General features: G+C 36.9%; 1 protein-coding gene across 2 annotated transcripts in view; it reads right to left on the minus strand.

The window, feature by feature from the left end:
• Positions 1-13,460, minus strand: part of PTPN4 (protein tyrosine phosphatase non-receptor type 4) — a 103,298-nt gene that overhangs the window by 24,478 nt on the left and 65,360 nt on the right. For both annotated transcript variants that reach the window (XM_057364761.1, XM_057364762.1), the window contains exons 12-14: positions 10,503-10,675; positions 6,755-6,823; positions 26-160 (exon numbers count right to left, since the gene is read on the minus strand). In XM_057364761.1, the coding sequence (XP_057220744.1) occupies positions 26-160; positions 6,755-6,823; positions 10,503-10,675 (377 nt within the window). The remainder of the gene's footprint in view (positions 1-25; positions 161-6,754; positions 6,824-10,502; positions 10,676-13,460) is intronic.

Genomic DNA, 13,460 nt, shown 5'->3' on the forward strand with positions numbered 1-13,460 from the left:
GGAGAGAAGATTTGATGCTACTCACTGATTCGGGGTTCCAGGTGGAGACCGTGACGGGAGGCTCTGTGTTTCCAACCTATCATCAGACAGTGAGTTCCTACTCACAACTTCCCAATCCATCCCACTCATYACTTTCCGTGCCAAGGGTTTACTGGGAGATCTACAAGAAGAATGTAAAATGATAACCAAAAATTATATGATRTAAGAACAAAATTATATAAAATTCACCACAATGAAACTGATGTTCTATCATAGGAAACCAAATGATATGTAAGAAAGGAAATGCAATAATGCAATGCTATATTTACATGGGCAGTTCTGTATTTTCTCCAACTACTGCAGTTCATTTACTGTACTTGGAAAAGAATGTAATTGAAATAGTAATAAACTACTATTGGCTGCAAGGGAGACAGGCAAGATAGAGTCTGAACTAACTAAACTTATAATACCTCAAAGATAGTCTGACTTAAACAGAATAATCATTGAGAGATCTGAACTTAAAAATGTAAAAAATCAATCAAACAAACAACAGCCCTCCAATGCAACTGTTAAGCTATGCCAGGAAAAATAAAGCAGTGAAAACATAAGAGAAAAAAAAACTCCCAAAGACTGAAGAACTGAAAGTAGGATAATCATCAACATGGCAACAGAGCTACCACGTTTGGTTYACAGATCAGGATTTCCATCAAGATGACATGCTTTCTCCCACAACATGCCTTGTCATTTGTCAGGCAGATGCAASAATACTGTTTAACTATTTAAACTTCTTCATGGGTAACAGAACTCCTTTTAGGCTTATGACAGAAATGTCCTTCTGGTATAGGTCATTATCACCAGTGCTTTTATACAAAAGGGATTSTATTTTCTACTTGTTGCCTTTTCTTGACCTTAACAAAACTTTTTCTTCCCATTCTCCAGTTATTCCAGGATGCCCGCAATCTCCTGCTGCTTCTTTCACCTATTTCTTAAGCACAAATGAAACTGTACTTGTAATCTCTCATGAAGTACTACGTTTCCCTTTTATACTGGAAATCATCAAATGAATCATCCGAGACTTCTGGCTGCTTTTTTCTTAGCATTGCATTAGATGGTTCAGTCATCCTGACACTAAAAATACCCAGACTTTTGCTGTTAGTGGTTTTTAACTGAAAATTTTTCAGCTAACAAAAATACTATTAAACAATCCACACATGTCCTGTGTATTTYGTGTTAATGGGTTTTTACCTCTACTGCTTTGATGGTGCTACATAGCTCAAATTTCTCCTCTATCATTACACAACCCTCTCTTGTTCCAGTGATACTTCAATCTTTTGTGACATGATAATTTCATTTCCATATGCCCTCATATTCTATCACTATACTCTCCAGCTCTGCACAATGAGTTGACAAAATATAAATATATCAGCAGTAAAGCTCCATACAGCCATATCACAAAGCAATTTCTGCCTTTACTGTCCTTGGGACACAWGGTAACTGTTCTTTATCTTTGTCATTATTACTGAAAGAGCGACTCCAGAAAGAAGGAACTTTGAGAAATTAAGGAACTACCTTGCCCACAAACGACATCCTCTGAAAATGAGAAACTTGGTTGCAAATGCATTTTTACTTCTCAGGGAAGTTAAAATTCAATGCAAGTCACCACCTTGAGCAGACTGTCCTCAATATTATCAAAGAAGTCTACACCAACAACCAACCAACCATTACACTGMATAAGCTTCACATATAGAAATAAGCAAGATGTCAACACTGATATTAAAGGAGYGGTGGTCCACGTGTGGAAGGTTTATTTTTATTTTTACCGCACCCTAGAAACATGTATTGTTTCTGCTTTGCTGCTCTAAAGTCTTACTGAAATAACAGCTGACAAATTTCAGACAGTTAAGCAAGATGGGATACTCTAAATAATACTGTCTGAGGTGTTATTCCAGTCGCCGGAAAAAAATCTGTTAGCATATTGATACCTGAAAACAGGTGAAGTATCAATTAATTCCGCAGGATAAGCCCATCCAGTTTCTTAGCATGCTTCATTGTATTTAAGGAATATTGATTTGATTTGGAAATAATTAGCTTGGCATTGTATCAATTAAACCAAAATTCCAATTTCTGCAATTTGCTTCAAATGTGAATAATTCAAACCACTTAGGTATCTTTCTTCCATAACATGTAAATTTGAGCAGCTCTGAACAGGTAAAAAAACGAGAAACTGAAATAGCAGAAGTGCAATGCATGTCTGCATTTAGCCTTTCATATTCTTTTATTAATCAGGGCTATGATTAACTGGACACTGCTGACAGMATGGCTGCAGCCAGCAGATGAGCACCAAGAGCCAGCTCTGCCAAGAAGTGAATTCTACTGCCAAGCAAAGAACAGTCTGAGGGAAAATTGCAGAAGAACATAACCAATGCTGAACTAGGTAAATACAGTATTGTAGATACAGTATTTGCTGACAGACATGTAAAGGCAACTAYTGAACCTCATTTACCCKCAGTGAAAAAACAACAAATGGAAAATAGGAAAGCTGGAATAGGAGCTTTTCTTTTTTTAACACGCAACAACAGCAGAAGTGCACCATCCTTGCCTGTGTGAAACTAGATAAACTACAAAKAAAGACACAGGAGTATACAAGATGGGGAAAATGTCCAAGTTTTTTCAAAAATTACATTATTGACTGCTTCAAAACCCCCTGCTGCTTTGTATCTCAAGACACAGTCTGTAACTATGTAACTACAAACTTCCTTAATCTATACAACAAACAAACAAAACTCCAAAATGAGCAAAGCGTCACTTCCAAACATCCAATGTTAAGAAAACACTCACCTTTTACTGTGGATAGGGTCTGATCTTTCAGTAGTACCTTACCACCATGATAAACAGCTGCAGTGTTTATCACCAAAGCTTCGTTTCCATTATTTTATTAACAGCTCTAACCTCAGAGTCCCACCCACTCATGTTTGTTGCCTCAATTTCCTGTCTTTGCAGAAATTTCAAAGAAAAAATTACCACACTGTAGCACTGAACTTCATAGTTCTGTGGGTTTTTGATTTTACTTCTCCTGTTAACACTYGTAAATCTAACAATAAGTTATTTTTTAATTAACATTTAAGATTAGTTGTGAAATATACCCACAAATTTGTCCTGTATCACTAATTTCTTACTATATTGAATTAATTTCCTCATGCCAGAGTGCAACTGAGGAGATGGGAAAGTGAAACTAAGCTGTAAAAAATGTTGAAATTTTGAAATTCTATATTCCACCTCTATCTGCTCAGTCTGGATGCTTCTATTGCACCTGGCACAGGGCACTGATAGTTAACAGAATAAACCATTTTCAGATTTAATTCTGGTCTACCTGGAGAGACATTCCTAAAAAAGCTGGAAGCAGTCCCATCTATTTGAGTAGTGACACAAACCAAAAACTTTACCTGCCCCCAAGTCTTATGAGCTGCAGTGTTACAGCAAATACAAAACAGAATCCCAAATTCCCAAAACCAAGTACCAGGGATGAAATTATATAATGCAACTAAAAAAACCCCATGACTTTATATAAGCTCAGCTATAGTACAGACAAGCCTTCAAAGACAGAATTTGTTTGGCATCTCACAGCTGAAGGGCTAAAATCTTGCAGAAGCTGGGAAAGAACAAAGRTGTTGTTTGGGAATACAGGTAGAATTTATTTTTAAATAATTTCTGTCCCAAAAAGAAACATAACCTTGAGCAACAGCTTTGCTTTGTGTTTTGACAAGGAATAGAGGGAACATATTTCTCAGCAAAACTGACAAACACTGCTTCAGACCAAGAGACTGAAAACTATAAATCTGCAAGGTACATCACACAAATGACATATGCAATTTAAAGCACCTGAGAAATTATTTAATTAACCTGAATAAGTGCKATTAAATTTTTGGAAACAGAGACTTCAGCTTAAAGACAGGGACTGTGCAGATACAAATGACCGACACCCACTCACTCAAACTGCCTTCTCTCRGCCCCCGTGTACACCCAGAACTGAACACAAGAATATTTCACAAAGATTCTAACAGAAAGCAGTGCCTTTTAAGAATCATCTCAATTCATGTCTTGATTGAACCTTTTTTATTCTTATTATCTACTTTTATTAAGTTTCTGGGAATTCTTATGGGGTTTCATGGATTGCAAATATCTGCAACAAATGAGGCCAAGAGAATAGCTACAATGAAAATTATTTAAAAAAACAAAAATACCACCAAAAAACCYAAACAACTGCAGCAACAGTCTTCTGAATCCTGAACTTACTGCTGCATGAAGATTAAGAAAACATACATACAGCACTTACATAATATATACAATTTACTACAGAATATATCTTTCATAGTAATAWTTCCATTTTTAAAAGTGAAATTTAAATGTTTCTATGACTTGGGGAAAAAAAAAAATCCTTCAGCTAATTTTGAAGTAAAATCCTGTGAACAAACAGCTAAGCCTGGTTCCTGTAGGTCAAAATCACTTGTTTTATTCATAAGACTGTTAAAAAATTTTATTTCCTTGTCTTGTGCTCTGTACCTATGTTCCACTYAGAATGCAAAGGCCAGACCAGCTAGTCATTCATTACTTATGGCAGTCACCATTTCCCAACTTAGAACAAACAGAACACTYAAGTAACATCTCAATGTCACACTCTGTGCTCATCTTCTTACCACTAAATGATTCAAAGGTTTACTTAGACAGTATTAGTTCAAATAAGGCAGTTTCTAATAGATGTTATTAAGAAATCAAAGTGTAAATCTGGATAACTCTACAAAAAAAGACACAGAAAACATTTTTTAACTGAGCTTGAATAAATCTCTTCTTGTAATAATAATAAAAGCAACAGCAAATGATTCAAATTTATGGGCCCACCGAATACTCAAGGAAGACCTTAACTTTCAAAAGCAACCAAAACAAGTCCACTCCCTGAGAGCTTAAAAAAACTGTTCAACACCACCATGACTGTCTGATAAAGACACACCATGAAAGACAAAAGGCAGATTCCAGGAATAAAACCCATATWATACCTGGAAAATCTTAAAAACCAGTATTTATCCTCTGTATGAATACAAAAGGTCTGACATCTACTCAGTATGTCAACTTGAAATGCAAATGTTTAGAAGACAAAATTAATGTTCTTAGCTTCTTAAACATCACTGTGTTCTAGAAATTCCTTCTATTTCAAGCTTTTTTCACTCTTGAAAATATTAAAGGTCTTTAAAYTTGAATCTATATTAATTGCACACTGTCATGAGGAAGACAGAAGGAGAAGCAGATGATTTATTAAAAGCTTTTTGAGATGTATTTGTTACAATACATCGTTATTTCATTTCACTGATACAAACATATATGCCTCCGACATCAGTCATCAACATTTCTAAGAAACTCAAAATGTGTGGATAAATGCTCTATTCCTTAATTAAAAAGCAACAGTGGAAAATAAAATTCCTGAGGATGGATGAGCCAAGCATTTTACTAACTAAAAAAAAGCCAAGATTTATGAAAATCAGAGCACTTCTTGCCACAGCTTTTGATTTTATAGACTTCAACAATTTTATCCAGCTATATATTAGAAACTGGAAGTGACCCCCAGCAGCACTTGCTGGGTGTTGCTGCAAAGGGAAGAGTGCCATCTACTGCATAAGTGTTTTGGAAATTATAAAAATACTCCTCAATATGAAGTATCAGCTCTCCTTCACCCTGCTGACTTTTGGGGAATTGCCAAGTTCAGAGTGAAAAAAGAAAAATAGTTTCTAACTGATTAATAGCTGTTATTTAGGGAAGTAAAGCTCACCTACTGCAGTACTGAGTCTCTTGAATACTAAAAAAAGTTGCTCCAAGTACAAATCTAACCAGATTCCCAAAGTAAATGAAATGGAGTAAAAAATAATTTCACACAGAAGAAAATATTTCATAAAATCTACTTGTTAAACCACCACCACCATCTTACAGCATTTCTGCCCCCCAAACCTAATATGGAGCTGTCTATCTATGGTGGGCCTAGCTAAAATCCCAAATTATAATTCACAGGGGGAAAGAAGGAGTGGACATAGGGCAGGAAATCAAGGCAGAATTCACACTGAAAAAAGTATCTGCAAGCACTTGGAAAAGTTGCTGGGCTTATTACTAGAAGGCTGCAAGCATAAATTTGAACTCCAGAGTTCCTTAGGGGGCAAAAAATGACCTTGGATCTCAGTAAAACAGWAGCATCAAAAAGGCACAATGCTGCCCCCTCCCCACAAGGATTCTATAAATGATSAGAGCAGACTGCCAGTGGATGTAGGAGCTGTTTTACTTTTGAAAACAGCATCRTAATTTCTGAAGAAAGAACTAAATCTATGTCTTAATTTTTCTACTGTAATCACTGAACTCCTTAGGAGTCTGGAATAAAATCAATATATTCTTGATCCAACAAACTACTCTGTGACCAAATAACTTCAGAAAGAGCCCACTTTTCATAGCAAAAATCCTCATTGAGACCACAGTGATAAAGCTGTTCTCACAAGTAAGACTCACTGTAGTTATTCTAATGGAAATACACATGTACAGTTGCAGGTTATTATTGCAGATAAAAATACCCATTAACTCAATATTTTAATGAAGTATTTTAACAGTACAAGACCATTCTTTGCAATAAAAACAGCACAAAAAAGGCTAATACATGTGTAACAACAAACCACAAAGACTGGAGGTTATTCTGAATTTTGAAAATATATAAAGGGGGAAATATTAAAGAATGTAAATTACTTACCTTGCAAATACCCGGTCTTTATTTGCTCTTTCTTTACCATACTGCACAGATTGGACCTCTGTTCTCCCACTGGAAAGCAAAAGAAAATCAAAGCACTAAATCCAACATGATTAAACAACAATTTCTTGTTTAAAATTGAACCACCTCAACAAAAATCCTAAATTCTGTTTTCAGTCATGTTTAAGCAATTGCCTTAGCTTGAGTACAATGATACCTTAGAAGGCATTTGGGAGAAATGTASGTCTTCCTTCCAATTAATTTTTGATGTAAAAAAGCTTTCTCTTCCTTTTGCTTTTTTTATCCAAAGCAGTAAAAATTTTCTGCTTCAACCTTTAGGTAACACTTAACAATAATATTTCCTGTATAGCCACTATCAAAAACTTACAGCACCACTTCCGTACTCTTTCTGAACTATTCTCTGAATTGCTAATAACTTCGTTGCTACTTAGTTTAGCAAAATACGACCAAAAAAATTACATGATAAGCACATCAGGATTGTACTCTTCTATGCAACTTGTCAAAACTAAGATTAGATCTTCGAACTTGCTGACTTTTCATATAAGACCAGATGTCTCGTGTCAAATCAAAGATTCTTTATAATATATTTCATCATTTCTCCCCTCGAAAAACACAATTTTTGAGCATCTATCAGCACTTAAGAATTGGTGACAAGACACCAACAACACCTGCTCTTGCATCCCCTTCCCCATTAATAACTTCAGACCAAGCAGAGAYTCTCCAACAGGGATATTTACATTATGAAACCAAATAATTATCTRTTTTCACATTCTTATTGCAGAACTACCGGATGTGTGAAGACCAGAGAAATGGGCCAGTTGGAATCTCATGAAATCCAGAGAAGGAAAATGCAAAGACTTGTAACTGAGGAGGAATAACCACTGGCACAGGSTGAGTCAACTGGCTGGAGAACAGGTTTGCCCAGCACAGGTGAGAGAACATCTGGAGTGCTGAGTGGAATTCCAGAGCCCCCCAAGTCAAGCAAARAGCCACAAAGACAAGGATCTGGAGCATCTGATGGATGGGGAAAGGCTGAGAGAGCTGAGACTGTTCAGCCTCAGGAGGATCAAATGCCAGAAAGGGAAAGTAAAAAATACAGCCAGACACTTCTTAAGGGAGCCCAGACACAGGACAAGAGGCAAATGGTGCAAACAGAAATATGAGATCTTTCTTAATCAAGGCAGGCAGCAAGGACAGGGCTACAAAACAACAACATCCTCATCACCCATCAAAACAAAACCAAGYTTTTGCTGTGAAGATTGTTTAACATTGAACCAGGTTGCTCAGAGATGTTGCAGCTTTCCTCCTTGCAGACATTCAAAACCTGTCCAAATACTCTCCTTGGCAACCTACTACAGTGGACCCTGTCAAAACAGGGCACTGGACTCAACAGTGTCCAGAACTGCCTTCCAACCTCAGCTGTGCTGCGATTCCAAGAAAYTTCTTTTTCCAAACCTGCTGCTTGCTAAATTGCTTGGGTTACACATTTTTAACTCCAACAAGCAGTAAGTCRTCTGTATTTGCCTCTATTCCTTTCCAGTAACTCTGTCATTGTATTTGTCCTTTTAAACTGCTAATAAACAATTGAAGGTTTTCAGAGAATTGATGTTCCTACTCTTTTCCCTGTGTAATTTATTTTGGATTTTTGGGCCCTGAACTTGATATACTATTTATTGCCTACTTCACTTCTCACTGTGAAACCAAAACCTTCTACAGTCAACTTCAGATTTCACTACAAAACCCTGTATCACTTCAGTGGTAACTTCTCTCCATTGTGAAGAMGGAACCTACTTGTTTCCCAGCTGGTTACAAGAAATGCTAATACACAATAAAATTTTTCTTCATGAGTATTTGGTGAGGAATACTGTTAGAACCACTTTGAAAAATCCAGTGACTGTACAGAGTCCCCTTTTCTCACTAAGTCTTCTAGATTCCTATTGGAAGCTTTTTTAAAAAAGAGAAAATCAGCCAAATTTGCATTAAAATTTGCTGCATGTAAGTATTTTAGACCAATGGAAATAGCTTATGTAACAATTAATCCATTCAATAATTTCATGTCCCCAATTTGTTTCAGAAATAGAGATAATTCTGCCTAGACCTGTCAGTTCTGCATTTTTATTGGCTTGTTTTGATCATAGAAGTGTTGGCTGGAAGTCTAGTTCAATCTCCTGCTAACACGAGGTCACTGCTGGCCATGGCTTTATCTAGCTGAGTTAGAAAGCCTCCAGAAACAGAGAACCCACACCACTCCAGGAAAATTGTTACAGCAACACACTGCTCTAAAAAAACCCCAATACTTTCACTCACATCCATCCAGAATCTTCAAGGTGAAATGACATCTGGCCGTTACCAGCATCTCTGRGTCCATCAGTACTGACACTGCCCTTGAAGTAGCTTTAAGCTTGCTATTAAATTCCCCCTCAGCTTCCTCTTCACCAGATTAAACAAGCCCAGTACCCATAACCTCTTTTTGTGTGCCTTGTCATTCCTGTTATGCTCTCAACAATCTCTCAAACTACTTGCAGAAATTCCAGCCTTTGGCTGTTTCAGTAACATTAATGATCTTTTTCATTTTTATGCAGTTTCCCCTTTCATCTCATGTCAACTTAAGTTGAATATCATCATCAAAGGGCTATTCTGTAATAGTAACAACAATGATTCGGATTCAAAATCCTTATGGAAATGAAAAAGCTCCCTGAAATACGCTACAGCAACATTGAGTCAAGTCTCAAACRCTGTTCAGGATCATGGAATGCTGTTTCTCAAATGGGTACTGTGAATGCTGGTCAAAAAACAGATGCTATAAACAGTTAGCCACTGAATTACTTTCCTCTTTATACATTTATGCAATTCACAAGTGTGACAGAAATAGACTGTTATTGTGTTTTCTAGCTTTTCATCATGTCCCTTTGTACGTCACAGACACTACTGCCATTCTAGATGGATGATTACTAGTAGCTCTGTTATCCTCTATTTCAGGCACGATTTAAACCATTGGCATTCTGCATTACTTGCAAAGACAGTTAATTCAGTCCCTGAACAGAGAAATATATGTGTTTAAATAAAAAGCATAAAACAGCAAAACCTAACACCACCCACTCCAGCATTATAGGGATTATAGATATTGCATAGTCATTCTGTGCACCTCCAAGCTTTTTGCATATTATTTTAAGTTCATCCTTAAAGGTTATGGATTTAATTTCCTCCTTCTTTTCTGAAGTTCTGGTTTTGATACAGAACATGTTTGTCTTTTGTCTTCACCTAACTCCTATTTGTATGCCYCTAGGTAAGTGGGCTTTTCTTGTACAAGCTTCTTTTCAGTGATTTGTATTTGGTGTTTATTCAGGTCTGTTTTACTGCTGTTGCTGCACACAGTATCTGAGACTCAATARTTTTCAAAAACACCAGGTCAAAGACTTTGAGGTTTTAAGATAGCATTTTTGAGATAAACATAACCCAGCACATGAACAGGTCAAGAAATGCAATTTGGGAGACAGTCTCAAGATAATAGTGCAATAATGACCACTAATAATACAATAATTACATTTTCAAGCTATCTTGAAAAATTACTGACATTTAAAACTTAGGCCAAGAAGGAAGGGCAACAGTTGAAGGATTCAAAATCTACTTGAATTACTTGTTAATATAGAATCTAGGTAATTCCCTATCTTTATTGATGAGCTGCCAATTCACTCATATTCTTTGCCATATATTTCAAATCAGCACTTACCAGTACCGGAACTTGGAACCCAAAGTGAAATAATGTGCAAAAAAGTTCTTCTGAGGGGGGAGTGGTCTGTCCAAACGGAAGAACGTGTGATGCTCAACACAAGCTTTCCACAAATTCTTACACGCTCGATAATTCACCATATTGAATCCCAGTAACGTTTCTCTAGATTCGTGCTAAAAAATGAGAAAAATGTATTTCAGGTAAAAATTATTCCAAGTTACTTTTGAAACGAAGATAAAAAATGTTGGCTTTGGGTATTCTTTTAAAATCATGCTTTTTGAAGTGGTACTCTGATTTTCTATTAACWTTATGTAAAACAAACCCTTTTAAATAGCTTTACAATTTCTTTAAAGAATTTTTTTTTGTTCCCCTGGGATGTATTTTTTTAAAAGAGCTTGCTCAAAGGTTAACAGTCTGTTTAGTGATACAGAAATGAGTCTAAAAGGTACGATCCAAACTACATGAAGAGAATTCTGTGATCTGAGAGCTCAAAGACAATATGCGATTCTGTTCAAAATTACTTCAGTAAGATGAGCAATTGTCATGTACATGTGACAGCTGGAGACTGGGAACAGGTATCGATCTCAAGAACAACTGATGTGCCTACTTCTAAATGATTCATTAGATTCCTGGGAAATGCAAGAACAAAATGGCAAAGCAAGCAAAGCTATTCTGCCTGGTGAGAGCGCTTGGTAACAACCTCTGTAGATCCGGAAATATCATCAGAGTTTTTCKTTCTCTTCACAGCACTAAATCCTCCCCAGCATTTTGCACACCTTAATTGATTTCACTGAACAGTAAAGCCCTTTTCCAAGTTAAATTTTCGTTGGTTTGCTCATCTTTAGACCTGCTGAGAAACCAAGACAGAAACCTGAAACTCCTCCCCCACTGTTGTATTTGGGAAATTGCCATCAACAATGGCTAAGAGCGACACTGTATTTTCATACGACAAATTTAGGGCAAAATAAAATGGATTTTAAAAGCAAACAGCAAATTCTAAGTATTTCTGAAGAAATTTGAGAGGTTTTCTTGAAGCAACTTAAAACCCAATATTTTAATTCAATTACAAAGATTACTCATATCTCTGTTCCCAATTTCCAAGTTCTGCCAACTGTTCCCTGCATTTTCTAGACWTGTGAACAGAAGCACTGAAAAATCAGAAGTCAGAAACAAGGTAACAGAAATTAAATCTATTACCTATGCAGTTATAAAAGGCTTTATCAACAYGGTAGCAAGGTAACAAACAACATAAACAAGGTAGATTATTATTCGGCAATAGAGCAACTATGTAAAACTACGGATTGTGCTTATCTGGATCCAGCAAAGGATGAAACAGCTAAGATTTCAGRTTCCAACAAAAAGTTCTCATGATGTAGCAAATTTTCATGTTCTGTCAGCCTTTTCAACAGTTGGAAAAGAAAATTTAACAAGTTATATGAGCTGATGATCATGCATTTTAATGTCATTCAAARTATTATAATTATGGGTTGGGGAAAAAAATACAACCTGCTGTTTCCCCTAGTTTGTATTCCAGAAAACAAGCTGATCTGCATCTCATGCCACCATCTGATCAGTAGATCAGACATGAAGCATGAAGGAGGAGCTAGTATGGCAGGATGAGAAGGAGCTGCAGCAAGATCAACTTAATTGTAATGCAAGACAGCACTTTCACAGGAACTTGGTGTGCTAGAGCTTTAAAGGTACCTAAACAATAGTTCTATTCATAGCTTGTAAAGCTTTCATTGCAGTGCAGGGAGAACTGATTCTCAAACCCTACCCCTTCATCTCAACTACTGCTAGRAAACATGTTTAAGGTAAAGAATAATACAGGGTATCAGCTCCTAAGTGCACTCATCCTTCCCCTATTCACCCTTGCAGGTTCTGTAATATTCTGATCTAATTTGGGCAATTGAAATTCTTCTTTGCTGATGATTCTGAGATGCAAGATCAGGTTCTCCTGCTGGATTAAGAGTAAGATTGCCCCTGTATTCCCTGAAAACAGAAGGCTTGAATCAACGTTGCTTCAGCTTAACACCCCAAGCTGACATGTACAATGCCCATGGTACTTCAGCCAAAAGCACAAAAAGTTACAGTTCCAGGACAGTTATACTGCAGTCCACGGAATGCTTTTACAGCACAAGGCTCCAGGAAGACACAGAAGGCTCTGTGGTACGACAATGACATACAGACATTTCAGGGTGTTAGGTCTGTGGAGATCACTGTTAGAAGACCACCTCAGGGAGACACAACAGGATTGTGCTCCAAAATTATTATCTTACTAATTCTGCCTGMAGTTTCTATTAAAGAGAGGAATATAGTCTGCTTGCTACAGAGAGGAAGAGTGAAGCACTAGGATGCAATACTGGTAATGAAGCTCTGGGCCCCAACACAGAACTGCAGTAAGACAAAAAGAGATAGGGTATAGTCAAGTCCACGTCATTTTTGTGGTTCCTATTATTAAAAAGGCAAGCCAAACAAAAAGGCAGACTGGATAATGGTGCTTCYCTCACACAGAACAGCTCAATACTTGAACAAGCATGTTCAATGGGGCCATTCATTCAAACCCACCTTTGCCTGCCTTGCAACAATGACTCCAGAGCAGATCTCTTGCTGCTCAGGAGAGAAAACTGGGTTGAAAAACTTACTCTAATGAAACCCTTGTACTTGGCTAAACAAGGAAAAATCACAGAAAAAAAGTATAAATTCCCTACCCCACCTCAGAGATAAAAAGACTTGTGCTTTGTAAGTGGCAGATGCTGCCCAGACTCAATATATTCCACAAACAGTGGGCAAAAATCCTGCAAAAGTTTAATGCAGCACAGATACTGCTGCCAGAAGTATTTGCTCTTTATCAAAAAAATGCAGCACAGAAACTTTGATAGGATTAGGCAGCAATCAACTAGCCATCTAATGACGCCAGTGCTATTTAAGATCAAGTACATACTTGGGCAGATAAGC

Source organism: Malurus melanocephalus, unplaced genomic scaffold, assembly GCF_030028575.1.
Source record: "Malurus melanocephalus ecotype Western Australia unplaced genomic scaffold, MMel_1.1 scaffold_42, whole genome shotgun sequence".
NCBI lineage: Eukaryota > Metazoa > Chordata > Aves > Passeriformes > Maluridae > Malurus > Malurus melanocephalus.